Raw genomic sequence first — 24,930 nt, forward strand, 5'->3', positions numbered from 1 at the left:
AAGGTATGAGGTAGATGGTGTTGGTCAAGTTGGGCAGAGAAATAATGGCCCGTTGCTGGTTGCCTCTTCATACTTGGCGGCTACGATATCAAGGTCCCATTCTCTCCTCGTCTTGTTAACCAGAACCTATATACAGATGTGTCGTCCTGTTTGTAGAAAAGCTCTCTCGTCAGGATAGCACATGTTACCCACCTAACTATTTGCACGTTGCCTGCCTGTGAAGCAAATCTTGATCAATTTATACTTAGCACTATCGTCGCTGCCGGATATCGAAACTCTGTTGAGGCTTCAACAAGCTACCCACTTGATTTGGAGTAACCTTGCCGACGTCTCATTTGTGCCTGTTTCACCTCGGATCTGCATTCTCAAAAAGCCATCCAATTTACCCAGGAGTTTATCCTCAGCAGCGAGACGTTGGCTGCATATCTGTTCAGGTCCTAATTGTCTTCGTCGTTCTTGCGTGTAACTTTTGGGTTTAACATTCACCACAAAAAGATAAACGAGCTTTAAAAATAGCAGTGGAAACTCGTCCAGGCCGAGGGGAAGCGTCATTGCCCAGACCAGACGCAGAAGCTAACGTTACCGCAAAGTCAAACATACTTTTTACTCACGGGATAACGGGATAACAGAGAAATCTACACAATAGCTGCAGAGCCTCACGATTCAAGAAGCAGCACGGTCAACGGTTCTAGCTCAGGTCAGGCAGCCCACCTTGGTCTTGGTCTATAAGCTATTTGTCTCAAAACCAAGGGTTCACAAGGTCCCTGACCCTGGCATCGAAGCCTGACAACTCCATCCCCACTATATTGCAGTAAGCGGACGATTGACAAAGTCAAACCCTGGTGGACCTATCCGAAGCCCAAGACCCGGGCGCCCGAGTCTGGGATCAAGGTTGTTCTTCTGTTGGGTTTGGGCTTCTGTTTTTGCGCCCGAAGCATTGTTCCGCTAGCACTGTCAATCCCAGAGAGATTCAAACGTTCCATCACTTATTTGAGTTAGCAAGCCCTGACGGAAAGCCCAGAAACGCTAAGCACAGAGTCGGCTCCGCCCAGACACGGCGGGATATCTTGGGATTCAACCCAACTCTCCTCTAGCGTGTGCGGTGTTGAGACAACAACAGTATACAAGACCGACGTTGAACAAAATTGCAATTGAAGAAATAAAACCTAGCGAATCACATAGAGTCTGTAACAGGTATCCAGTGAGATCCAGCAAGAGAACTTTGCTGCATGCACCCATATCATCTCAACTGCAGACAAGAGGTACTCGATCGAAGGGTCCCTGTATGTATTACCCTTGGCGCTGGCAACTGCACATCCTGGGCTGGTGACGTTCTCCCTGTCTCTTACCGAGACTAGGTACCATCCACGCGGGCTTTGAGAAAAACAGTTTCATGGTGACTTCGACTGACGCCAATTTCTGTCCAGGTACCCAGCTTGCATCTGTACGTACAAAGTCAGTTTGCGTTCTCCACGCCACCGCATCGATCGTCATCGGCATTCCCATTACCTCAATACATACCGCGTGAAAGACGTTGGGATTAGTCTACCGTCGGACTAGCTACCATAACGGAGCATATCACTTCTCTTTGAACCGTCTGGCGTGCCCAGGGGCCCTTTCCGGAGAAAGCACATTGGCTCTCTGACAAAACATCGCCAACTGCTTCTTCTGCCATATTCTCCTCCATTCTCTCTTTCTGCACCTTTTCCCAATCTCTCCATAATTCTTGCCTTTTGTTCTTCTGATATTGCCCCTCACCCCACCTCGACCACCTTTTGGTGGTGGACCCTCGTACAAGGACAAACACACACACAGCGCAGAACAAAGAAAAGTCGACTGTCGGGACTGACATCCTTTACCCGGTCGTCTTTCTTTTTATTTGTTTCAGACCTACTATCGTAAGTATTCCGTGATCTCAGTTTCTTGACAATTTGTGTAGTTCTGTTCCAGACTGACTGGTTCAGGAATGAGCGGGACCAACTCCAATTGTCTACCTAGATACGACCACCAATCCATCAATCGACCAAAGAGCCAGCCAAGCAAACAAGCCAAATATCGATTTGGTTGCATAAACAGCGGAGAATCCCTTTTCTGTCTTCCTCAATCAATCAGTGGCCACGTTTCGAGGTAGTGTTACTGTCAACCTCGTGGTAACTCCTCGAGATTGGCGTCATCTTGGCCGCTATCATCCGATTTCAACGCCAAAGTTATCAGAGAGGAATACTGCCAGAATTGACTGAGACTCGCTCAACAAATACTCCAGAGGAGCAAATTATCCGGGGGCATTTAAACCGGAGCCATCATTAAATTACCAAACCCTGGGCTTGTCGTTGTTATACTACCAAATATTAATCCTGTCATTGCTAGCCAAAGCTGACAAGGACCGACCAAGTTCGACCCCTCCTCACGTGGCCTTGGCTTCAAAGTAGATTGCCGTCATTCCGCTGGTGGACTACTTACACTACAATACGCCACTGCTGCCCTCCACTCACTTCAACGCCTGGCGACCCAACGCTACCGCTCTTCTGCACAGCGTCACGTTTTGTCCAACGTTTCTCACAACTCGACTTTGACTTCAGTCGCTGTCGGCTTCCAGCAGCACGCATAGTCTGACAACTGAGTAATCATTTTGGTATTCCAATCCTGATAGCCCCACGTCATCATGACGGACCGTTATCGCTACCCGTCCTCTGGACGAGCGGCTACGTTCTCGAATCATGCGAGGACTTCATTGCCGTCAAGCATTGGTTATACTTCTCTGTATGCTGGTGATATGCATGTCATGCCGACTTCTACCCGTCAGCAACAACCTATCCCAACAACAACGACAACACCACGAGGATATGTTACGACTACTTCTACAACACCGACTCCCAACACTACGACTCGCACGTACGCCGTTACCCAGGATCCTCGATCACACAGACCAACTACTAGAGATGTTACTCGAGCGCAGAGGTCCTCCACTCTCGATTCCACGAGTCGGCCACCGGTTATTGTAATGACCACCCAAAAGGACCGTGCTAACGGTACCAGTTCTCATTCTTCCAACGCCCGTCCCGGAAGTCCCATGCGGGACGAGTATCGGTCGAGCGATGGGCAGTTCTACACACAACCTGCCTCATCTATACGTTCACGCAGCACAGCCCGCTCATATGCCGACCAGTCAGGTAGCGACAGCTATGGTCGTAGTAGCAGGGACCGCAGCAACAGTTTGGTGCGCGACGATCCGTACCGCAACAACCGTCACTCTGGTATCTACCAGAGCAACCCACGCCAAAGCTCCAGCAACGTCGATTATGGAGACGATGGGTATCAGTACACCAATGCGGGCGAACTCGTTCGCTATGATCTTGACCAATCGGCTCCGACAAGAACTCGAAGACGTGAGAGTCTAGACCGCGGATACTACCGCCCCAACATCAATTACAATGCGGACCAGCGAACGTTTAACGTCGATACAAGTCCCGACTTGAGTCGCAACTATATAACTACAAGCACAAGTAGCCCCTCGAACAGCCGGCAATACGATAACCGAGGAGGCCCTCCACCTAGTACTCGTGGCTTCGATAAGATTCGAGGGTTTGAAAGCCCACGAGATTATGCCCCGATACCTTCCAAGACACCGGAGCCTGTATCGACAAAACAGGATGTCCCTCTCGTTGCCACGACTGAGACGACGAGACGGCCTCGACCAGTGTCTTTGTACCAGGAAGGACCGCCCCGTTCTTCGCACCATGATGACTACTACCGTAGCCGAGAAGACGAGAGGAAAATGCGAGAGTTTCGTGAACAGCCTGAACTCGAGCGTTCCCATGAACACGAGCGCCCGCACGAGACTCCGTATTTTCATGATGACCGCGTCACTTCTCGAGGATTTGGCATTCGAACTGATCTGGCTGATGAACACGATGATCGCCGCGAACGCCGCCAAGAGCCCAAGAAACGCTCCGATGAAGATCTGCCGCGTGAAACCGAGCATGAGCGCGATGATCGTCGCCGAAGTTGGCTTGATTCGAAAGAGCCCCGCCGTGATAGACGTGAGAGTAAGAAGGGTAGTGACGATGATGAAAAGGAGCGTACTCGATTCCGTGATAAGGTGGCCACCGGCCTGGGCATCGCTGCGACTGCCGTGGGACTGGTTCCTGCAATCAAAGACGACGACAAGCGTGAAAAAGAGTTCAGCAGACGCAAGGGCTCTGACGACGAACGTGAGCGTGAACGAGATCGTGACAGGCGGCGAGAATCAATGAAGGGCGAACGGCCGCGCAACCTGGAACGCGATCGATCGCGACAGCGAGATCAATCACGGCAACGAGACCAGGACCGTGGCTCCAGAGACACAAGCCGCCGACCTGGAGACTCTCGTAAGAACGGGGAGGCGGTAGTTTCGTCTTCTGACTCGGATGAAGGCAAGAGATCAACTAGGAGACGCCGCGATTCAAATGCATTTAACCCTAACGATACTTCTGATTTGAGGCAACTTAAGGATCAACTTGCGGCCTTGAGCACTACCGACAAGGAGAAAGAAAAGGAATCCCCTGCCGTCGCTGAAACCACCTCACGCTCCTCGTCACCGTCAAGAGACTCCAAACCCGTGGTCGAGTCTCGGTCGTCCAGAGAACGCCGTTCCTCACCCGACTCAAAACCCCCCAGTCCTCCTGGAGAGGAAGTCCGTGGTCGTGAATTGCAGCAGACTTCTTTGGACGACAAACAAGTCCGTGTAGTGTCACCTCCTCGTGACAAGAAAGACGAGAAACCTCTCAAGGGTATTTTGAAACAGCCCAAGGTCAGCTTCCCAGAGGAGCCAAATCCTGTCCGCGAGGGTGTTGCACCTCACAAAGAAGACAAAAAGGCCAGAGAAGCACCTGCAGGTGCAAAATGGACTAAAATCAGCCGCAAGGTTGTGAACCCCGAGGCTCTGACTATTGGGAAGGAGAGATTCGAGGTCAGAGACGACTTCGTTATTGTGCTTCGGGTACTTAGCAAGGAAGAAATTCAAGCGTATGCCTCAGCAACACAGGTTCTACGGGGTAAGTCCACAGCTTAGGTTCATTCATCTATCGGAACATACACTGACCTCATACGCAGAGAGACGACGCCGCGATGAAGACGGTGGTGAAACGGATCGGGATCGTGATAGAGACGACGATGAGAGAAAAAGGCATCATCGCCATCGTCGCCATCGTGAAGACGACTCGTCGGATTATGAAGACAAGGATCGTGAAAGGCGCAGGCGTCACCGAGATGAGGAAGAGTACGACACTAAGGCAAGAGATTCTGATCATCATCACCACCACCGCAGCCACCGGGACCGCGAGTCTGTTCTGGAAGCTTAATCCAACAAGCAAGCGCATAAAGAACTATACCACCACCAATGACTGCTTTCTTTAGATTCTGGAGCGTTATATTGAATGCGTTCAATGAAAGGATCTCACCATCGGATTTATATCGAATTTTAACATATATCATCAGCATGAACTGAGCGGTTTAGCGAGGCATTCAGGATACGTAAAATAAACAAAATAACATTTCGGCTCAAGGACATCTGCAGTACTGGCTTCTTCATTCTGCAGTGACTAATAATGTTACATATGATGCGAATGCCTTGGCCTTGGTATGGAAAGGCTTTATTAACTCGTTCTCGGCCAAGAGAATCTTGACAGACGGCCCGGTACTATCTTTGAGTTTGAAGCTTGAAGAAAAAGGTTAGTCAAGCGATTAACACGTCACGATTTGGGTAGCAACAGTTTAATGTCGGGTGCCTACGGTGGCAAACTGTTGATGAGATGGAGCCAGATGTGATAAAGGGGATAAGGCCGAACTGCTTACTCAATAATACACTAACTAGCAAGTAAGTTCCAACTCTATTGAGAAAACTCGTAGGGCTATCCCTATGTTTATGTCTATTTTTCGTTAGTGTCAAGTCTGAGAGGGAGGTGTGAGCTTGGCTTAGACTGCCATGAACAACCTATTCGACTACTGACAAGCACAGGCAAGTGACACTCGAAGTATGTGAATTCATAGCATTCTTTAGGACGGCTCCTAGCTCGCATAGAGCTTAAAGGACTGCCACACCTAGATGAACAAGATCTGTGCAGAGGTTGCCAATTGTCTCAATCACGAGACCAAGAAGACGCAACCATTCTGGGCCTCGGTCTTGTACCTATGCCAGTGCCCGCAGTAGCAGGTTCAAAGAGGTAATCTAGACCTGACACGAAAGGCTTGCTCGCCCACCTCATGCTGGCACCCGTAATTTATATTGCTTTCACCGTCCAAACAACATTTGTCCTGTACATGAGAGCGGTCGCTGCTCTAGCTTTCTCGACATGTCGTACAACATCCCAGTCTGGACTCAAGGCCGGCACCCGTGGTTTGCCTCCTAATATCACCAAGGCCCTTTGCTGGCGCCTCTGTGCCGAGAGAGCGGGTACGCGGATGTGATTGGCATCATGCGCCAGTATCCTGATGTCGTTAGTATCACGGGTAGAAGCAGCCAAGGAATGAGATGAGCTCTCAAGACGTATCTACGCCTCCCTATCATTTTCACTCATCTAAACTTCTCGCTGACTCCTCACACGAGACTATATATGCACCAGAGAAGTACAAGAGTATAAAAATAGGACACTAGCCCTAAGGCTATTGTCCGCATTTCAAGCTGTTTCGTGCCCACCATGGCTGGTTGGACACAGGAAGAGACGGTTCTGGGATGAAGGATTCTCAGGACAGCATCATCTCTAGTGACTTTCGTTTTGCAGTTTAGTTAACTCATTTAAAGAGGCCAGCGGTTAGTAGAGGGGCTTTTCTGTGTCATATCATGTCCTATGGCTGAATCAAAGTGAGACCCATGGTGGGCGGCTAGTCGCCGTGGTTAGGAATGTAGACGTTTCAAGTATCCAAGTCCGGCTATAGGGATAGGCGATCAAGACATGTTTAAAGTCAGAAAAGAGAGAGAGAGAGTATTTTGCCGGTCGCGACGTTCCAGACTGGCACCACACTACACAAACTATTAGAAACTGTTTGCCAACCCATCACCAAGAATAGTAACCTAAGAGCAGCCCAACCGCCGATCTATGGCTTGATTGTGGCGGCGGACACAGAGAGGATAGAGACACGTCTGGAAATTCACACCATCAAGCATAATTTAGTTTTTGACAACAAGATAGCCCACCAGCAGATTGCGTCTTTTCTCTGTCTGTCGTTGTCTGACTATGTTGCTGCGTGATTTATAACTAGATACAGTGAAAGATTATAGCGACCCATAGCTATACTGTAAGTGATTACAGTTATGTATATCACTCTCAAGATGTCTCACTTGTTTGAGAGGGGCCGCGGAGATGTTCCGCAGCAACTTCGTTTGCTTCATTTGGCAATGACAGCCCTCTTTACTTTTTTATCTGGCCACTAGAGACAATGACCTCAAGACTCAACACTGAAGGTGAATGTTGCGCCTGCTCGCCTACGTAGTGAGATAACAGCCGCGTGGGGGGACGGGCAGCATAGGCACCTCGTGGGATTCACTACGAACAACAGGGTTTTCTGTTTGAAAGACGGTGGCAAGACCTTGAATAACTGGCGCTCGCGTTAGAACGTGAAGTGCGGTTTGGTGTCAGGATGGCAAAGCCCATCCAAGTCAATGTGACAGCTGGTACAGGATTCTGCTTGTAAGCAGACGAATACTTCGTAGAAACATGACCTGGATCTGTTCTGTACAAACTACATACATAACAATGAATCTGTCTTGCCTTCTTCAGCACTAGCAGATCTTCAAGGTTGTCTGCGGGTATAGTAGACTATAGCCTGGAGCCGTTGACTGTCAAAAGGCACACACACACACCCTGTCAATTTTGGGTCGATTGCCGCAAATGAGTGATTCTGCATCACTGTTCGCATGAACTGCACGATCATGTCAAGCCAACACTTGCCTAGCACCACGTAAAGTCTTCAGCAGCACACGCCAATCGAGGTGCAGACGACCTGGTGGGAGTGGTGATTGTGCAACAGAGGGCTTATTCTTCTCTTGACAATACACATCAGCTGGATGATACTCTCACCATGTGAGCATACTTGGCGTATTGCTTAGTGAGAATGCATGGTGCTATATTCGAGAAGTGAGATAGGTAGAATCACAATGCGAGTTCATAGATCGAGGTTGGCAACGTCGGTTGTGGATAATGTGCAGAGTATCATCGGGGACGTGAACTTGGAGAGCTTATTTCACCACCCTCACTCATCCTGTAATATCGAGCAAATAAGGATTGCTGGATGGTTACGTACCTCATCATCGAACCAACATAAGACTGAGCGAAACTAGCTAAACCGAGGCGAACAGATCATGCTCCGTATTCTCTGACGGGTATCAATCAAAGCACGGGCAATTTCCTTTTTACGCGTTTGTGGGCCCTTTGGCAATACCGGCAGTTAGACTGATGAATAGGAAGCGGCCCTACAAAACAAGCTGGAGCATCAACTCGGGCGCATAGTCAAGACGGTTCAGAGATTTGTCGTAAAAGCTCCAAGGCTCAGTCAATCTGGCTGCAGCACTTCTATCGTGAACCGCCGTGGAAGCGGAACCCCCTTGCCGGTCATATCGTCCCAATTAGTCTTTTGAATACGGGCCCCCCCTGGTCCGGGGAATGGCGGCCGCACCCCTTCTTCGCATCCTGGCTGTGCCTGGAAATGGCGGACCCCGTCCAACCGGGAACACAGGGTCCCACAACGGCTGGTACGTAAGTTGCTCGACTTGAGAGTGGGCTGGCATCCCTGACCGACATTCCAGTGGTGGGTCGAAGGATGTTGCTGCAGTTAGAGAGATTGAAGGCACAGAGACTCGTCAGATAAAGTCGTTAGGGTGCGACGCGGTACGAGTGTTGTTGGTCTGGTCGTTCATATTGGGAAATTATGGGAAGAGAAAGGATAAATGCGACTGTCGGTTCGTCTGAGGCGTGCGATAAGCGTTTGACTGCTAAAGTATATGCATTGGTCAGGGGATGAACATAACGTTATGCTTGGTATAATGTATCGAATAGCCATCGCATCATCCTGTCGCAACACTCACGCATTTTTATGGTATTTTATAATCTGGCCGACAACTTCCCAGAGGCTGTACTAGGATGAGGTTTAAGCCTTGAACCCAGGTCGATCTCCAACGGTAGGGCTGCGAGGATGGATCTAAACATCGTCAAGAGATTGATGGGTCAGGTTGCGGTCACAACTAAGCACAGCACAGCATGCCCATGATCGTACATCTCCATGGATGGTAGTGCCGGGCAGGGTCTGTGACAGCCTTGTGCATGTTTGACAGCGGTCATGCCCAGGGCCATACAGCTAAAGCCCACGACGGATGAAAGTGAAGAGATCGTGGATCTTTAGATGGCCCTAGCAAGATCTTACTGGTGACAGCGACGGGCAGGAGCTGTGACTTCTAAAGCCATACTCGGCCGCTGGGAACATGCGTATGCGTGGGCAGTGTAACTTTACTGCTGCGGGAATGGAGTACCAATTATCAAAATGCATGATGAGGCTCCAGTTCTAAGATGAGCTGGGCATCAGGGAACCGTGTATTCGAGTGCAATGCGATATTATCATATGCTTCGGCTGTGCCTCGGAGGACAGTGGGGATACAACTTCAGTGGCGGCGATTGTAGATGCGCTGTTTGTTGAATTCCCATCAACGATGTGTCGCAACATGAGAACCCGCATGTTACTCTTGATAGTATGTGTGTACTGATGGGCTAATAACACCACATGAGATATGGGGCCGTCACAAATCAGCACATTGCAACATCGAGGATGAAGCAGCAACTGCCACTAGAACAAAGTGAGAAGGTCCCAAGGCCCACAGGCAGACTCGACATCGAACCTGTACAGTAACACGACCGAGGCAGTGAGGTTGGTAACAGCGAGTTGTCAGCCGTGCATGAGATGGGAAATGAGATGTTGACAAGTTTGGTGTTTGGGTGACTAGGCGACGTCCTAAAATTAACTGACCCAAGTTAGTTTAGGACAGCTTCTGCGGATCAGGAGGACTTGCACACACCACTACTCCAGAAGTCCCTCTACCTAGTCCTTTTAGGCCTTACACCACTCCTCCCCACCTGCACTGCATAAGCATCGGGACGCTTAGTGGCATGCACGCATGTACAGTACAGTAGACTACATGAAGCTGTGCGTTCAGACGTCGACAAGTTTGATACATGTGAGGAGAAACCAATGTACCTCGTCAGGTCGTTAGGTGAGTCAATCGCGGCCGTATCTCTGGCACATGGACGTACTGCTATATTTGTGTACTCAGCGATCGTGAGATACCTAGTTGAGGACAGAGTGAGAAATGAACAAAAATTTCAAGTCGGTCCCAGGAGACAAGGCTGATCTAGCGCAGTCAATTTAGTTAATCACTATGATGACGATGATGTTGTTGTTGTTGACATTAAAGGAAAACCTTGATGTTTGAGTCAGGAACAAGGCGCGGGAGGCTGTCCAAGTGCGGCACATGCTCAAGCCACTACTTTGGCCGGAGTGGGGGGATCCTTCCATGTAATTAAGCCGTTGTCACCAGCCAGCGCCAGCAACGAGCCATTTACCTCAATTGAGATTTGGCAGGCAGCTAGTTAGTCCTAGTCTAAGGAAGGCGGCATCCTTTGTCGTTTGGAAAATATTTCACCAATGCTTCGCTCCCGTCGCTATCCTTTCATTCGACAAGTCGAACGCTACTGAGTGCGCAGGTGAGGCAGGTACTCTGTACTTACCTCTACAAGGTACTTGTTCAAGCGATGTACCTGACATGTACCTGACTAGGTAGGTAAGGTAGAAAGAGAAAACTCACCGCCGCTGTCGCTGTCACCGTAGGCTGTCGTCACTCTCTTGGTAGATCCAGCAACAGTTGCACGGACTTCGTACATGCCGTGCTCGCATCACCTGTAGTGTTCTGTACCTATCTCACGGTGAGTCCAGTGTAATGCAACACATACTATCGCGAGAGCGAACACAACGCCCATGAACAAACGTAAATTGTGTAATATTTTCGTACTGTTGTAAAATGCTATTCTGACGAAGGGTGGGTCGCCGTAATAGAGGCGCCCCTCCTAAGATTAAAAAGATCCCCTTACCAGACCAGAATAGGTAGCCATCGAGACGGTTCCGTAACTTATTCACCTAATTTATGATGGTTGGCCATTGGGTGGATATTGGTGCGTTTGTTTTGGTGTTGGTGGCCCTTTAGTTATCTCGTAACGTCGCTTAACTATCTGGTTTCGTCCTTGAACGAATTTTCCGTCAATGTCGTTCGTTCTGCGTGGGTAATGGCAGTTATTAGTTGATCCCTCCACCACGGTTATTGTAATTGTCTTGTGGTTTGCTGTAGGTAGTCATTTATCTACCTACCTAATTCTCGATTCGATAAGTCGGTCCCGTTGGCACTTAGGTAAGGCAGTGGCACTTAGAAGCCAACCTTTAAGCTACATGCCACATGTGCGTCTTCCCTGCTTGGTTAAACTGTCATGGGTTATCCATTGCCGTGGGCTCTGGCATGGGGGCCTCCCTTGAGTTCCCCTCCCCTCCAACTCCACCTCCCCGAGTTGACGGACCACCCGTCGCTACCCTGGTCTCCCGCTCCCAGCATCCAGGTCAAAAGGTGCCAGGTTTGGTAACAACGGTGTCTTAAGGTTGACCGTCGACCGTTGGCCGTTAAACCTTAACCCCTGAAACTGAAGTTCCCTGTCGAGATGAGAGACCCGGTCAGTCAATAATCAGAAACTCTTGGTATTTGAACCGATATCAAACAATTGTAGTCTATCTATTGTTTTCAATCTACCTATGCACTTTCGTTGCTATAAAATCGAGACGTTTGCAATATTTATTATCTAAATCGAAAATTAGATATCTATTCTATAACTATGAGATGAATAGTAACTGGGTAAGCAGGTAGATACCTAGCTAGTTAATATTTAACCGGAATAACTCTATGCATATAAAGCAGCATTTTAAATCATTTTGTTAGCATTAAGATGTATATTACCCTACACGTCCTTGCTGGTAATGGTGCAATGTTAACTTGTAAATACCTTAGCGCCTTTTACGCCTACCCTATGTTGAAATATTGAAATGACCCTGCCTTGGCCTTCCATGGCACCCTTACACCTATCCCGGAACGTGGCTTGTCAGCTGCACGCACTCCCGCATATTCCTTGGTGTAAAGAAAAACCCGGGACTCGCTATAAGCTCTCACCACCAAAAAAAGGGTTCAATTTTTCTTTGAACCCCCAGCACCGATGGCATTGCCCTAGGAGAAACGGTGTCAGCTAGGCCACCCTGGTTCTCTAAAGAATGTTCAGAGAAGCACTCTAGAAGCAGAAACCAAGCATGACAGCAAGGGACAGGCTTAAAAGCAGCTGATGCATCCCAAGCTTATAGTATGGGCCGAAGGACGATCACCAGCACCCAGAATAAAGTTGACAATTATCTAATCAAGATTTGACGGGGATTCAAGAACTGGCTTGAGATGTCAATCGATCCATCTTGACCGCTTAGAAGTAGAAGTAGCGAGCGCCACATACGCAACATCCAAATTCTTCTTCTTATGTGTCTTGAACACAGGCACTGGCTGACTCTTGAGGCTCAACCGCATCTTTGGGGAAAAAACCCCCAGCACAACCTGCTTTTGTTAAGCCTGCAGGCAAAGCACGGAGTACATTTACCTCGACAGAGCGCTCGACACTGGTACATATGTGTCGCAGCCTTCCTTACTGTGCCTTTTATATGGGCTGCTGCTGGCTGATACATCGTCGACATCAGTTCCTAGTTGTGTGACAATACTTCATATATAGATCATCAATCTGCAGCAGTCTGCAAAGCCCTGCTACATGGGCATGCGCGGCACCTTAAGCCCCTGCCCTCGAACCATCTGCCGCAAAGGCTTGTGCCTCCCAGGTGTCGGGTTGGACTGGTAGATCTACTCAACCAATCCTGCAGTGCAAAAAGTTGGCATCATTCATCAGCAAGGATAATCACAAACAAAAAGTCTGCAAATAATACTGATTGTGCGCGCCTGAAGCGCCGGTCAAATTGGCTACAGGTGTTAGACCCGTCAGTGGGAGAAAGGACTGGTGAAAGCCATTAATCAGAGAGCACAAGTTTTCGCACATACCCAAAGGAGAACACTAGAATACCACGCAATCCTTTACTTGCAAACACATCAGGATCGTCCCTCTGATACATACAGGCCATGTCATGTCAGGGCGGTCGGGTGTCTCGTCGGTCCCTGCTTCACTTTATTTCCCGCATCGACCGGCCAGACTTAGCGCTGACCCAAGATGTCTTTGACAGGCAACGGTCCCACCCAGATGCCGACCGACACCATCTGCAAAGCTCACGACGTCTGTTGTGCCAACGGTCCGCCAAGCTATGTTCATTTACGGCACTCCCTAAGAGTGTCTCGTAGGTACCTACCTATGCTAGGCACTATCATATTAATCGCAGCTCACCATCCCCTGCCCACACATGGCTACCATATGGTTTTTGTCTTGCTTTCCAATCCTACTAGTTTGCTGCTTGCACAACCTTATCTTCAGTCCTTAATCGCTTTGGTCTGCTTGAGCTGGTTAACTGAACTGTCTTCCTCAAAGTGGATTTGGGCAACAAGCTAGGTACCACTTGCAATTTGCGTCATTACACCGTATACCTGCTCGGTTATGTGATTGCTGCCCAGTCACTCCGTAATTCCCCAACAATTATTAGAAGTCGCTCCAGCATCTCGGACCCAGCCAAGTCGGGGTTGTCGTATCGTCCTGGGTTCAGACCCTGCTACGTTTTAGTCTCAAATACCTTGTATGACTAAAGCCACAGGGTCGTCAACGCCCTGGGCTGGGGCAGTATATCTTGCATCGCTACGCTACCTTGACCTCTTGCTGTTGTTCTCTTAAACACTTTATCCCAGCTGCAACGCTCTGGCCACTTCCGACAGTTGCCCAGACCAGATTTCTGTAAGCGCACCCACTTTCACACTACCTGCCTACCAAGGTTACTGAAGGCATCTTCTGAGTACCTATGTAGGTATGTATGTTATTACTATGCCCTTATGTCAGGACATGTAAATGCACATAATTCACTGAGACCAAACAGTAAGAAATGTTCCGGCTAACTATGAGGATATGCGCACAGCGACCAATCTACCTACCTACCTATTCACTACCGTCCTACGCACCCTGTCACATCAACCCGACTTCTCGGCACAGCACCATTGCGATTTTTACAGTGATCTCGAATTGCAGGGATCCGCGCTCTCGGGACCAGCACGTGGAAAGACGTTACCAACAAAAGATTGTTTAGTTTGCCCACGTACCACTTGTAATAAAATATCACAGCCACACGAAGCATATTCATTCAGGTACGTAAAGGAACAATGGTTTGATGTCGAGGCAGGTTTTCCTGTCGCGGAAAATTCCAATTCGCGGTTTACCTTCCGTGTTTTTGCTGCGAGCCGGTTTTTTTTTTCACCTCCACGAAATTGGGACCCGCAGGGGATCGCTAGTGGCTACTGCACCTCCAAGGAGACAGCCATCCATCCATCCATCCATCCCTTTTGCCTTGCTTGCATTTTTTATTTAATTAAATAAAAATGTACGGAGAGCGCATACGAATGATTCATCTCATTACACTTCAGAATACCTACATAGTACTGACCTGTTCTGCTACTAAAAGCATTAGACGACCGTCCTCTCTGTTCCCATCCCCGTTTACATTCTAAACCAGTCAACAACACAACGCTTTACTAGTGCCATCATTTTTGACACGCACCATTTGCTGCATAGGTATGTCACTTCTTTGCCTCAAGCTTTCCTTGCAAATACACACAGAACCCGAGAGTTGTATCCTGGCAGAAAGGTTCCGTTGGTGGGATATCTTCTGAAGCACTGAGTGTTGCTGTCACAGGATCAAGAATCACGCCACTTTGATTCTATTCAACAACGAAGATCCTGGTAGAGCAGACGTCGTGCGTTGTGTTTACTAGCCTAGCACGACCACCTTTTTTGCTTGAGACAAGTTGCTAACTAACCTTAACGATAGATAGAAATCTCCGTTGATCTAATTCTCATGACTGCCAATATGTCCGCGAATCGTCAGATTTCAGGCGGCTACAAACAGGAGCCCGCCATGCATCCCGTAAGTACAAGTTCTCTCTTTTACACCATCACTATTATGCATCTCCAACGGGAAAGAACATCGGATCAAAGTGCTTGAAAAGTAATCATAGCACGGCCGATTCTTTTCCAGCGCAAGCAACAACTCGTTGCCAAACGCGTCGCGGCTACAAACGCGTTTGACAGACCCTGGTCACAGCCTCAAGTGAAGGCTGGCTACTCTGTACTATCAGAAGATTTCGGGAATACCAGGCTTTGACATACCCGTGCAATATACCTGTCGCAAGCTTGACCAGCTCAGGAGTCCCTAGGTGGACAAAGCAGGGTATTCTGTTTCACCATGACCGGGGCTTGCCCGCCGGTAGGGATTAGGGGAGGGGTGGCTAGACTCGCCAGCGTCGACAGAGGTGTGCAGATGCCAAACCCCCAAAAATTGGAGAGAGGAGAAGAGGCGGGACATTGCAGAATACTCTATTCGGCCTCTGGGTCCCAAATCGACGCCCAGCGACATTACAAGCACCAGCCACACCGTTTTGCGAGAACCACAAATGCCGACAAAATCACGATAAAGGCAACAAACGGTTATCCGAAAAACCAAAACCTTATGCTCTCCAACGGCTGTAAGAGATCGCGGTATCTGCGCACCACAGAAACGCCACCAAGGTAGAGCTCGACTCACATCCACCCAAGGGATGCGAGGCTGGCGAAGAAGGTGGAAGTGTCAGGCTGCCAATGAACGCCCACCGCACCAAACAACCCCAATCTCGTCAATGACGCGCCGCGGCTACGCGGACCAGCAGCCGGTGGATGATGCCTGAGAAAGACGCCGAGAAGGACGCTTGACTCAGCTGAGGAGTCTTCTTCTTCCTGTAAGGACATTGTACGCGACCAAGGACGGACATCAGAACGACAAAGCTTGGCAAACCCTGACCGCACTATTCCTGGTGGAATTGCCTGTGTGCACGGCGCTGTTTTCCCTGTGGGGCACTGGGCTGCAGATGTTGGCCTGCCCCTCTGATTCAGAGTTCCGGGCATGGATCGTTAGAGAATACCGATGAGTTATCAAATGTCGACAGAACCGACAGGAAGAACGGGATGTGACGCGACAGACTGGACACCGCCTCAGCTACACTCTGTGACACTTTCTCCCGAGCGAGGTAGAAGTGGTGACGCATCGGGTGGACCTCGAGTGAGGGAGCCGACACAAGCAAGCATCCTCTCTCCAAAGCAGGCAAGCTATGATGTCTACAGTCAAAGGATTCGGAGACAATCAATCTGGAAGACGGCCAGTACACGCGAGATCTCACGCGTCGACATGCGGTACACTGCAGGTACCTAGAGCCGGACGGGACTCTGTACACCATCGTTCACGCAGTCAGTGACCGTTGTGTGTCAGTCCAGTTAAAGCTCAAGTGCCCATTTTGGGGGCGGGCCAGCGCGAAGCCAGGGACCTTACTTGGAGATGGGCCCATGAAATACAACGGTTGAGAAGCGTTACCCACACCGCCTGTGGCCAAAATAGGATCACCAGGCAAAAGCCAATCCCGGCGTATTCCTGGCCCGTTGACTAGCCCCGGCTCTGGTGTCCCCTATTGGGCAGCTACTCCTTTCTGGGCGCCTTGGTGAGGCGACCATTGGCCACTTAATCAAACCCAGCCGACCCCTGTCACGTTTCTTCCATGCGTTGTCCTCCCCGGAGACATCTGCCTGGCCTGTCGACACACGCTACGCACCAGTACCTTAGACTTGCGGGTACAGAGGGCCAGGTTCGTTTCCTACACTCACCCGCGACCCCAAGCCTGTTGGCTTGTCACCCCTCCGTCCCCTTTTTTCCTGATTGACGGATGTGTCGAGATTTTTGACCGGGTGGGTGCATGGATGCAGTGTTCTTTTCTGGTTCTTGAAGGTGGCCTTGAGCTCCCACAGGCACACCACCCCACTTGCTCCGTCGGCCTCCAAGTCTCTCTTTCTCTCACTGTTCAACTTATCTACACCCCTCCACATTTGGTTCTGCTGGCGGGTTCTGGTGTCGGGTCTGCAAGTAGCAGGAAGAGCACTTGTGTGGTTTCTGCGGCGGAAGCTTGTCAACGCTCATCTAGGACGTTTGACTATGTTGCTGTCCACCGCTCTTGTCTTCATCCCAAAGTAATTTATGCTCCTGGGACTTCTGCGACATGGGTACTGTCGCGGACTTGCGCACTTGCAGCACTCTCCTGTTATCCATGCTCATTTACCACAAACCCCTCCCTCTCTCTACAGCATTTCGCTCTAGTTGAACCCTGGCCTGGTCGCGCCCGCTCAACTGCCAGACAAGCCTCGTACTCCTGGTTCCCATCCGCTGGTTCGAGCACCTACCTGGTCTGCCATCCCGTCTACCAGCTCATTACCCTTGGTCCAATTGTCCATTTTCTGTTATCCACTTGAAATCATACCTTGTTCTCATCCCCATACTGCAATCTTGGTTCAAATACCCGCTCCCCTGCCCCTTCGTTTCCCCCCCGTCGCCCCCCCTCTAGCACACCCTTCCTTCGATCGATCTTGTCTTCTGGCGCTCCAAAGGCTTGCTCTCTTGTCGTTATCCCTAGCACACGAGCTTCTAAACTTCGAAACGGAGACGTTCTGGAGGTACCGATTACTGTCCTGTCTTGCCAACCATACCTGGCCAAACGGTATAGCCACCCCCCTTGCTCCCTCCCCCCCCGTGTTTTTCGCTGTAGTCCGCGAGAACCGGGTCGCTTTATCATCATTACCACTCCGAGCCTAGCCCGCCTCACCCGTGCAATCCCAGTCTTCACCAGGGGACATCCACTTAAACCAGCTCCCCAGACCTGGGCACTGGCAAGGGGAAAATAAAACACCAACGCGTCCTGGACTTTATACTATTTTCCTTTCTTTGGCCGTGCCTGACAGCTTCATCTTTTTACACGTCACGTCCATGTCTGACTAATGGGTCTTCTCTCTATGCAGCATCATTCACAGCACCAGCAACAGGGTCATCCGCCTTCCCAACATCTACAACACTCGCGACCCCCGAGTGTAGTTCATCAGCAGCATCACGCGCAGCCTCACCCTCCGCCGCAACAGCAACACCAAAGCGCGTACTCGTCGACTCATTCGCTCCCTCAAGGTTACCAAGCCAGTGGTCAAGCACCCAGCAATCAGGACAACCTCAACTATTACAACCACCCAAGCCCTTACAGCACCCCAGGTGCTACAAGCGGATACACATCCGCCGGTAAGTCTTGTTCTTCTCTGGCTTTCTTGTACTTCTGAATGCCAGGAAGTACGTCGCGATGCCAATGCTAACATGATGCTGTTCAGATACCTCAGACATGATGGCCGCAGCACAAATGCCGAGACCCCCCTACCCCCCAATGTCCTATCATACACCTCAGTCCAACTCTCCTGCTTCAGTCGCATCCCCTTCTCAACATGATCAGCACAGAAGCATCTACGGCCAACCACCATCGCAGCATATGCAGCAGTCCATGTACTATCAGCCTCAAAACCAGTACCAAACAATGCCCCCTCAAGCTACCGCATCGCCATATGCGCAACATGCGCCCCACCCTCAACAGTCAATGACATCTCAGCCCGCCATGATGATGTCTCAAACTGCACCTCAGAACCAGATGACCCAGCATGCTGCGCAGCACGCGCACGCGCACGCGCATGCGGGAATGACAGGCAGCCCTCGGCCGAAGATTGAGCCTCAAGTGCCTCTCCAACTCCAGAAGCCACAGTCCTCTCCCATGCAACAAGCTCATCACCCTCAAAATGGCGGGCAACTTCAGAGCCCAGGAAACACCACACCTGGTGTAAACCCAAGCGCAGCCCCTGGACCCATCCCTGCCACGACCCCTCTTGTGGTTCGACAGGATGGCAACGGTGTCCAGTGGATCGCTTTCGAGTATTCTAGGGATCGAGTGAAGATGGAGTACACCATTCGCTGCGACGTCGAGTCAGTCAACATTGACGAGTTGTCCCCCGAGTTCAAGCAGGAGAATTGTGTCTACCCCCGTGCATGTTGCCCTAAGGACCAGTACCGTGGCAACCGTCTGATGTACGAAACCGACTGCAACCGTGTTGGTTGGGCTCTGGCCGAGCTCAACATCCCCCTCCGAGGCAAGCGAGGCCTCATCCAGCGAGCCGTGGACAGCTGGCGCAACAGCAACCAGGACCCTCGACTCCGTAGTCGACGAGTCCGTCGCATGGCAAAGATGAACCAGCGAAAGCAAGTTCAAGCTTCTCCACATCCCGGGGCCGCACACATGTCAGGCCCCAGCGGACCATCAGGGATGCCTGGCGGCCCGGGACCCATGGGACCTAGTCCCGCCTCCATGGGCAAGCCTGCACTCGGTAGCATGGGTCAACCGATGCACCACCACCAACCAGGAGCTCACCCCGACGGATCAGGACAAGGTGGACAGGATGAAGTTGGTATGTTTCACCAGATGTGATTGAATTAACGAACACCCTCATGTCTGCCTGTGTTTGCAAGGCCTCCCTACCCACCCCGAGTATTCGCTGCCCAACTTATCACACCGCACAGCCCTGTTTGACCACCGTTGTGTTGATTAATTGATACCAAACGCATCTTGTTTTCCTTATTACCGCACAAAAATTATTGTTTTACGGCAGTGGCTATGTTCATCGCGCCTCTGCAATTTCTGTTATTTCGGTTTGCGATTCGATTTTTGGGAACTGGATCTGTTTTCTCCTTCTTCGCCTATCACTTGTCCAGGACGACATAGGCAGTCGTCACTTATATTTATACAGCATGCCACAGTGGCTCTCGAGGGGTTATGAGGAACTCTCTGTTTTTTTGATTGACACAGTTCTGTACATTACCATAAAGTCGCGCCTGCACAGTTGCTGCTGCTACTGTTAGTTGTTTTATTTGCCGCTGGGTTTCCGCGACTCTTAGACGAGTTCAATCTGCCTTTTGGCTTTAAAAGTTGCATTTATCGTTTGCTTTGGTTCAATTACCCAAAAGCTTTATCGCTTCGTTGTCTCGCTTCGTTATCTAAAGCTAGACAGCTCGAGTTTGGTCATCTTTTGCTCACCTCCTCTCATCCGCTTCATCATCATAAACACAGAACGAAAGTATGTAAGGAGACAAGCTAACTCGGGCTGTTCATAGGCGATGGCAACTCGTACGAACACCATCACCACCAGGCTCCTACAGCCCAGAACCCTTCAAGTAACGACGATGTGAGACCAGCCCACGTATTTACTGGATATAACAATCAGCCCTACCCCACTAGTGCGCCAATGTCTCATATGGCTCCTCATTCTGGGGGCGCTGTCCCAGCTAAGCGCCACAGCCGAGCCAACGCTGATGAGCCTGACGATCTTTTCCCTGATATCCCGGAAGCCAAGAAGCGAAAGTTTATCCTTGTCGAAGACAATGTGCGTGGATCTCGCCTCCGTGTCAGGGTAACCCTTGAGGGAGTTGATACCAATGAGATCCCGGACAGCTTCCGTAAGGGTGCAAGTGTCTTCCCTCGTAGTTATTTCCCACGGGAGATGCAAAGTCCTCCTCCTAGCGCCACTGGATCGCGCTTCTTTGGTGATGATCAAGACGATGATGGTATCGAGGAAACTGAGGGCCGTGAGTCCAGCCGTCGTGGAGTTAATAGGAGTGGCAAGGAGATGGTCAAGGTTCCCATGGGCGAGTCCACAGGGGAAATTGCCATTCCCCGAATGAGGAAGTCCATCCGAGGCAGGGAGGTCCGCCTTAATGATCTAGGCTATCGTATGGCCTGGCTCCAAAGCCGAGTCTTTGCCGGCCGAACTGTGTTTTTGCAGCGAGCATGTAAGTTGGCAACTACTCTTCTTGATAACTTCGATACTGACCATGGGTAGTGGATTGCTACCGCAACAAAACGCGAGCTGCTGTCGAGAGTGTTATGCAAGATGTTAAGACTGTTGCTCCTCACTATGAGACTCGCGCCGGCAAGAGACGCTGGAACGAGCGTATGCGACGTGGAGAGAAGAAGGACGACGAGTAAATCCAATCGACTTGTTGTTTGATCTCGTGTCGTCGAAAAACAAGAAACCCAAGCACTGCTCTTTTTTGTTTAAACCGCACTATTTGCATCATCGATATTAGAGATTGGTTCTCATTGCTTGTCTGATATTCAACGATACCATTCTGCGACCGGATCTAATTTGGTATCCGATCTTCTTTTTATTACCCCAATTCTGTTCATTTCCTGCCTCGCTTGCAACGTCGTTATTATTGCATACATGGTTTCTTTTTCAGTGTGCGTTAGTCAGTTCCTCAGGGCTTTCATTTCTTTGCGCATCGAGGACATCTAAGGCACCCAGCGGCTCCTGTATATTAATGATGGAATGGGAGAAATGCGGGCTTCAAGCTCAGAGACGTACATACCGTTTGCTTCCGGGTTTGTCATCGAAGTGGCAATTTATAAAGGCGGCCTCCCAGTATCAACTGGTGCAGCCTGTGGATGGGGTAATCACATATGGGAGCGAGCGTCCAAGGTTGAAATAGGAAAGGGGTTTGTTTTTTGGAATTTGGTCGGAAGTCACCGAATGGCTATCTCTTGGCCTAATGGCATTCATGTATTTATTGTTAATAGAAATCACTGTATTGTCACTGCTTGACTGTGTATCATCATGCTTTCCTGCCCCAACGATGGTGTATCGTGTCGTGTATGTTATCTCGTTCGTCGATGTTTTTCGCACGGCCATATTTTACTTGTTTGCGTTATTAAGTAGGGATGTGTAGTGGCTTACCTACAGCATATACATACTCTTGGTAATATGTATCTTTACTGTACCTGAATAGAACCAACAACAAGCTTCAAAGAAGCTTTTTGGGCTTCATCAAGATGAATCTTGGTAAGCCACCCCTGACAACAAGAGGTACAGAGTGGCGTTCGCCTTGGGTATTCAGCCACGAATCTGCCCACCCGTTCAGCTGCAAAGAAGCAGAGGATGTCATTGGAATGCAGGTGGGTATTTTTAGTGCTTGGTTAATTCGAGACCCTGACCTGTGTCCCTTTCAGGAAAGTGTGCTCGTAACTCATTAATTCATTGAATTACCGGTTACAAGGTAGTCACGCAGGCTAGTCAAGGCTGCCCACGAGGCGTTAGGCTGTCTACATTACCTGTACCGTATCTTTCTTTCGCTCTCTTTCTCAGCCGCATGGTTGATGTTTGAAGTTCTCCTTCTCTCCTCGCGTTCGACATAGATAAACCGGAACAATTCATCGCACAGTCTTGTCCCCTTTGACAGTGAATCATTAGTGGTTCACTCATCACTAAAACTATGACCCAAACTCCTTACTATGGCGGTGACCACCACCCGCCGCCCCTGTTTGTTGCTGAGCTTGATAGCCAGCCTGGACGTCCCAGCGATGCTTCATCCCACGGAACACCTGTATTTGAGATGGCGAGCGAGCCAGTGCTTACACAACAACCGCAGACTCATACTGCTGGCGAGGACCACTCCAACCCGTCCAATGAGTGGCCGGCACCTCTGAAAAGCCCAGCCATGTCCATATCACAGAGAGAGACCAAGGATGAGCCAAGCAAGGATGCGTCTGTTACGTCGCAGCCTATCATGGCCAATCCCTGGGCATACTTTGGGCCCGAGTCACCAGAGAACAAGTTCAAAACACAAACCGAAAACCGTCGTCCTTCAGAACCTGTATACAAACCTTATCCTGGCAGTAGCGAAACATGCCTACCCCAGGTTCCTCAGAGCACACTTCCGGCTGCCAATGTTTCAACTCCCGACCTCACAAGTGGTGACAATACCTTCTATCCTGCGCCGCTCAAGCTTGCCCATCGTCCTGCCAAGCCGGCCTCTCCTCCAGCCTTTAAGCCGTATGCTCCCCCAGAGTCGCAGGATACATCGGATTTACTACCCAAGCCTTTGAGTAGGCCCGACAGGACCAACCCGCAGTCACCCACGACTCCAAGCTCATACCAGCCGTACAGACCACATTCACCTCGGCCTCCTGTTCATGCTACTCCGGCATCTGATGCTCGCCCGGCCACTACGTCGCCCCTCCAGAGTGCTCCTCTGGCGTCTCCTCCAGGTGTAACCCAGCAGCAACCTGATCCAGCTCCCCACCACTTTCATTCGACAGCATCTCCAATCCAGTCTGTGAACCTTCTAGCTACAGAGCCCAATCTACCGTCACAGCCAAGTAGTAGTCTTCCTACGTCTCCTAAGCCCCAGCCTGAGCCACAGCCGCAGAAACAGCATGGGATCCCCAACGCCGCTTCGGCCAAGTTAGGGCCATCATCTGCGACCACCCACCTGCCTTCTCCTATGACCCCTTCGTTCCAGCAAGCTTTGGTAGTTGCGCCCTCGCCAGCAACTCCTGCACCAAGTACAGGAGTGCCATTCTATCAACCACAGTATGCTGCTCATGTTGCTGTCCCCAGCTATTCACAGATATCCGCGCCCAGTGCTAGCTCGTCTTCACCAGCAGTCCCAAACAATCCTGGATTGCCATTTGCTCAGTCGCAATACGCGGCTCCGGTTCAGGGTCACGACTATGGGTCGTGTCAGCCATCTATACCCCCTTCTACAACTGCTTCACCAGGAGTTTCCAGCCCAGCATATAGTTCGTCTCAATTGTCTCCAACCAAACCCAGCTATGGTATTCCGCAGCCGATTTATGCGTCAGCCCCAGCGAGTTCAACGCCAGGCGGAACCAATCCCTCTTTACAGCATTCGCCTGCTGTTTATCAACATGTTGTTCATACAGGCCCTACGGTTCATCAACCACATACCCAACAGCCAACTGCGGAATCATATGGGACTCCGAAACCAACACAAATCCCACAATCACCGCCTCCTCCATATGCGCCTCAAGACACGGGCCCTAGAGTTGGAGCAAACCACCCAGCATCAAGCAATCATATGATGTACCAGCCATCTCCTGTTGGCGCTTACCCTCCTCAACCTCAATATCCTACACAGCCATCCTACGCTCCGGCAACAAGTCCTCCTCTACAGGGTCTCCAGCCTCCAGCACTTCCTCCAAGACCTTCGTCTTCGCAAGGATTCGCACCATCATCCGGATTCGGTTCTGGCCCGACTGGCTACAATCCATCCAACTATCCACCACCACCTCAGACCTATTTCTCTCCTCCTCCTCCTCCTCCTCCTCCAGCTTTGCCAGCACGTCCTGGTCTTGGAAAGTTGGCTGGCGGAGGAGGAAAGATATTTGGCAGCAGCTCCGCGGATAAGTGGCTAAGAAAGACAGGGCAGGTGTTGGAAAGCACACTGGCACCGTATTTACAAGGACAGTTGGGATCTTATCGGCCAGGCTCACACGGCCCGCAAGGACAACAAGGGCAACCGGTACAGCAAGCTCCTGGACCTTACCCACACCAAGGACAATATTTCCATGCACCTCACTTAGCACCTCAGTTCAGAGGTGCACCAGAATCTGGTCCATCACAACACGGGCCAGGCGCACCGGGATATTAGTATGCGCCAAGTCGTGTCCATCATATCTTAGCCCTTTAGCACTTAATGTATGAAATCATCTCACGAGCAGGAATTTAGAGTCAGTTTTCCCTGTTTCTCCCTCCCTCTCTCTATATGTATATATATATATATATACTTTTAGCTCTCTTCTGGGGTACTGCTATTGAGGTCCCTTCTCTTTTTACAAGATCCAATGTGATTCGCTTGTCATACTATCAGCAGCTGTCTTTGATACCCGTCTTTGAATAATGTTTCGTCGCAGTTAGTTCCAAGTGTTTGCCATAGCCAACAATTTGGATAAAGACTGAAAATGGC

At 50.2% G+C, this 24,930-nt stretch overlaps 3 protein-coding genes across 3 annotated transcripts; all 3 read left to right on the forward strand.

Moving 5' to 3' along the window:
- Positions 1 to 2,662: 2,662 nt before the first annotated feature.
- On the forward strand, positions 2,663 to 5,339 carry FSST1_009191 (uncharacterized protein; the record flags this gene model as incomplete). Its single annotated transcript, XM_083226144.1, has 2 exons — positions 2,663 to 5,033; positions 5,092 to 5,339. 2 exons carry the CDS (start codon positions 2,663 to 2,665, stop codon positions 5,337 to 5,339), a joined length of 2,619 nt encoding a protein of 872 aa, XP_083085152.1.
- Positions 5,340 to 18,083: 12,744 nt separating this feature from the next.
- FSST1_009192 (uncharacterized protein) lies at positions 18,084 to 21,151 on the forward strand (the record flags this gene model as incomplete). The annotated part of the gene is made up of 4 exons (XM_083226145.1): positions 18,084 to 18,372; positions 18,459 to 19,577; positions 20,281 to 20,955; positions 21,006 to 21,151. The coding sequence occupies 4 exons, from the start codon at positions 18,084 to 18,086 to the stop codon at positions 21,149 to 21,151; spliced, it is 2,229 nt and encodes a 742-aa protein (XP_083085153.1).
- A 1,283-nt stretch (positions 21,152 to 22,434) lies between these two features.
- On the forward strand, positions 22,435 to 24,615 carry FSST1_009193 (uncharacterized protein; the record flags this gene model as incomplete). Its single annotated transcript, XM_083226146.1, has 1 exon — positions 22,435 to 24,615. The coding sequence occupies one exon, from the start codon at positions 22,435 to 22,437 to the stop codon at positions 24,613 to 24,615; it is 2,181 nt and encodes a 726-aa protein (XP_083085154.1).
- Positions 24,616 to 24,930: the final 315 nt, after the last annotated feature.

The sequence above is a fragment of the Fusarium sambucinum genome, chromosome II, assembly GCF_050947815.1.
Source record: "Fusarium sambucinum isolate potato_lamoka chromosome II, whole genome shotgun sequence".
NCBI classification, from domain to species: Eukaryota; Fungi; Ascomycota; class Sordariomycetes; order Hypocreales; family Nectriaceae; genus Fusarium; species Fusarium sambucinum.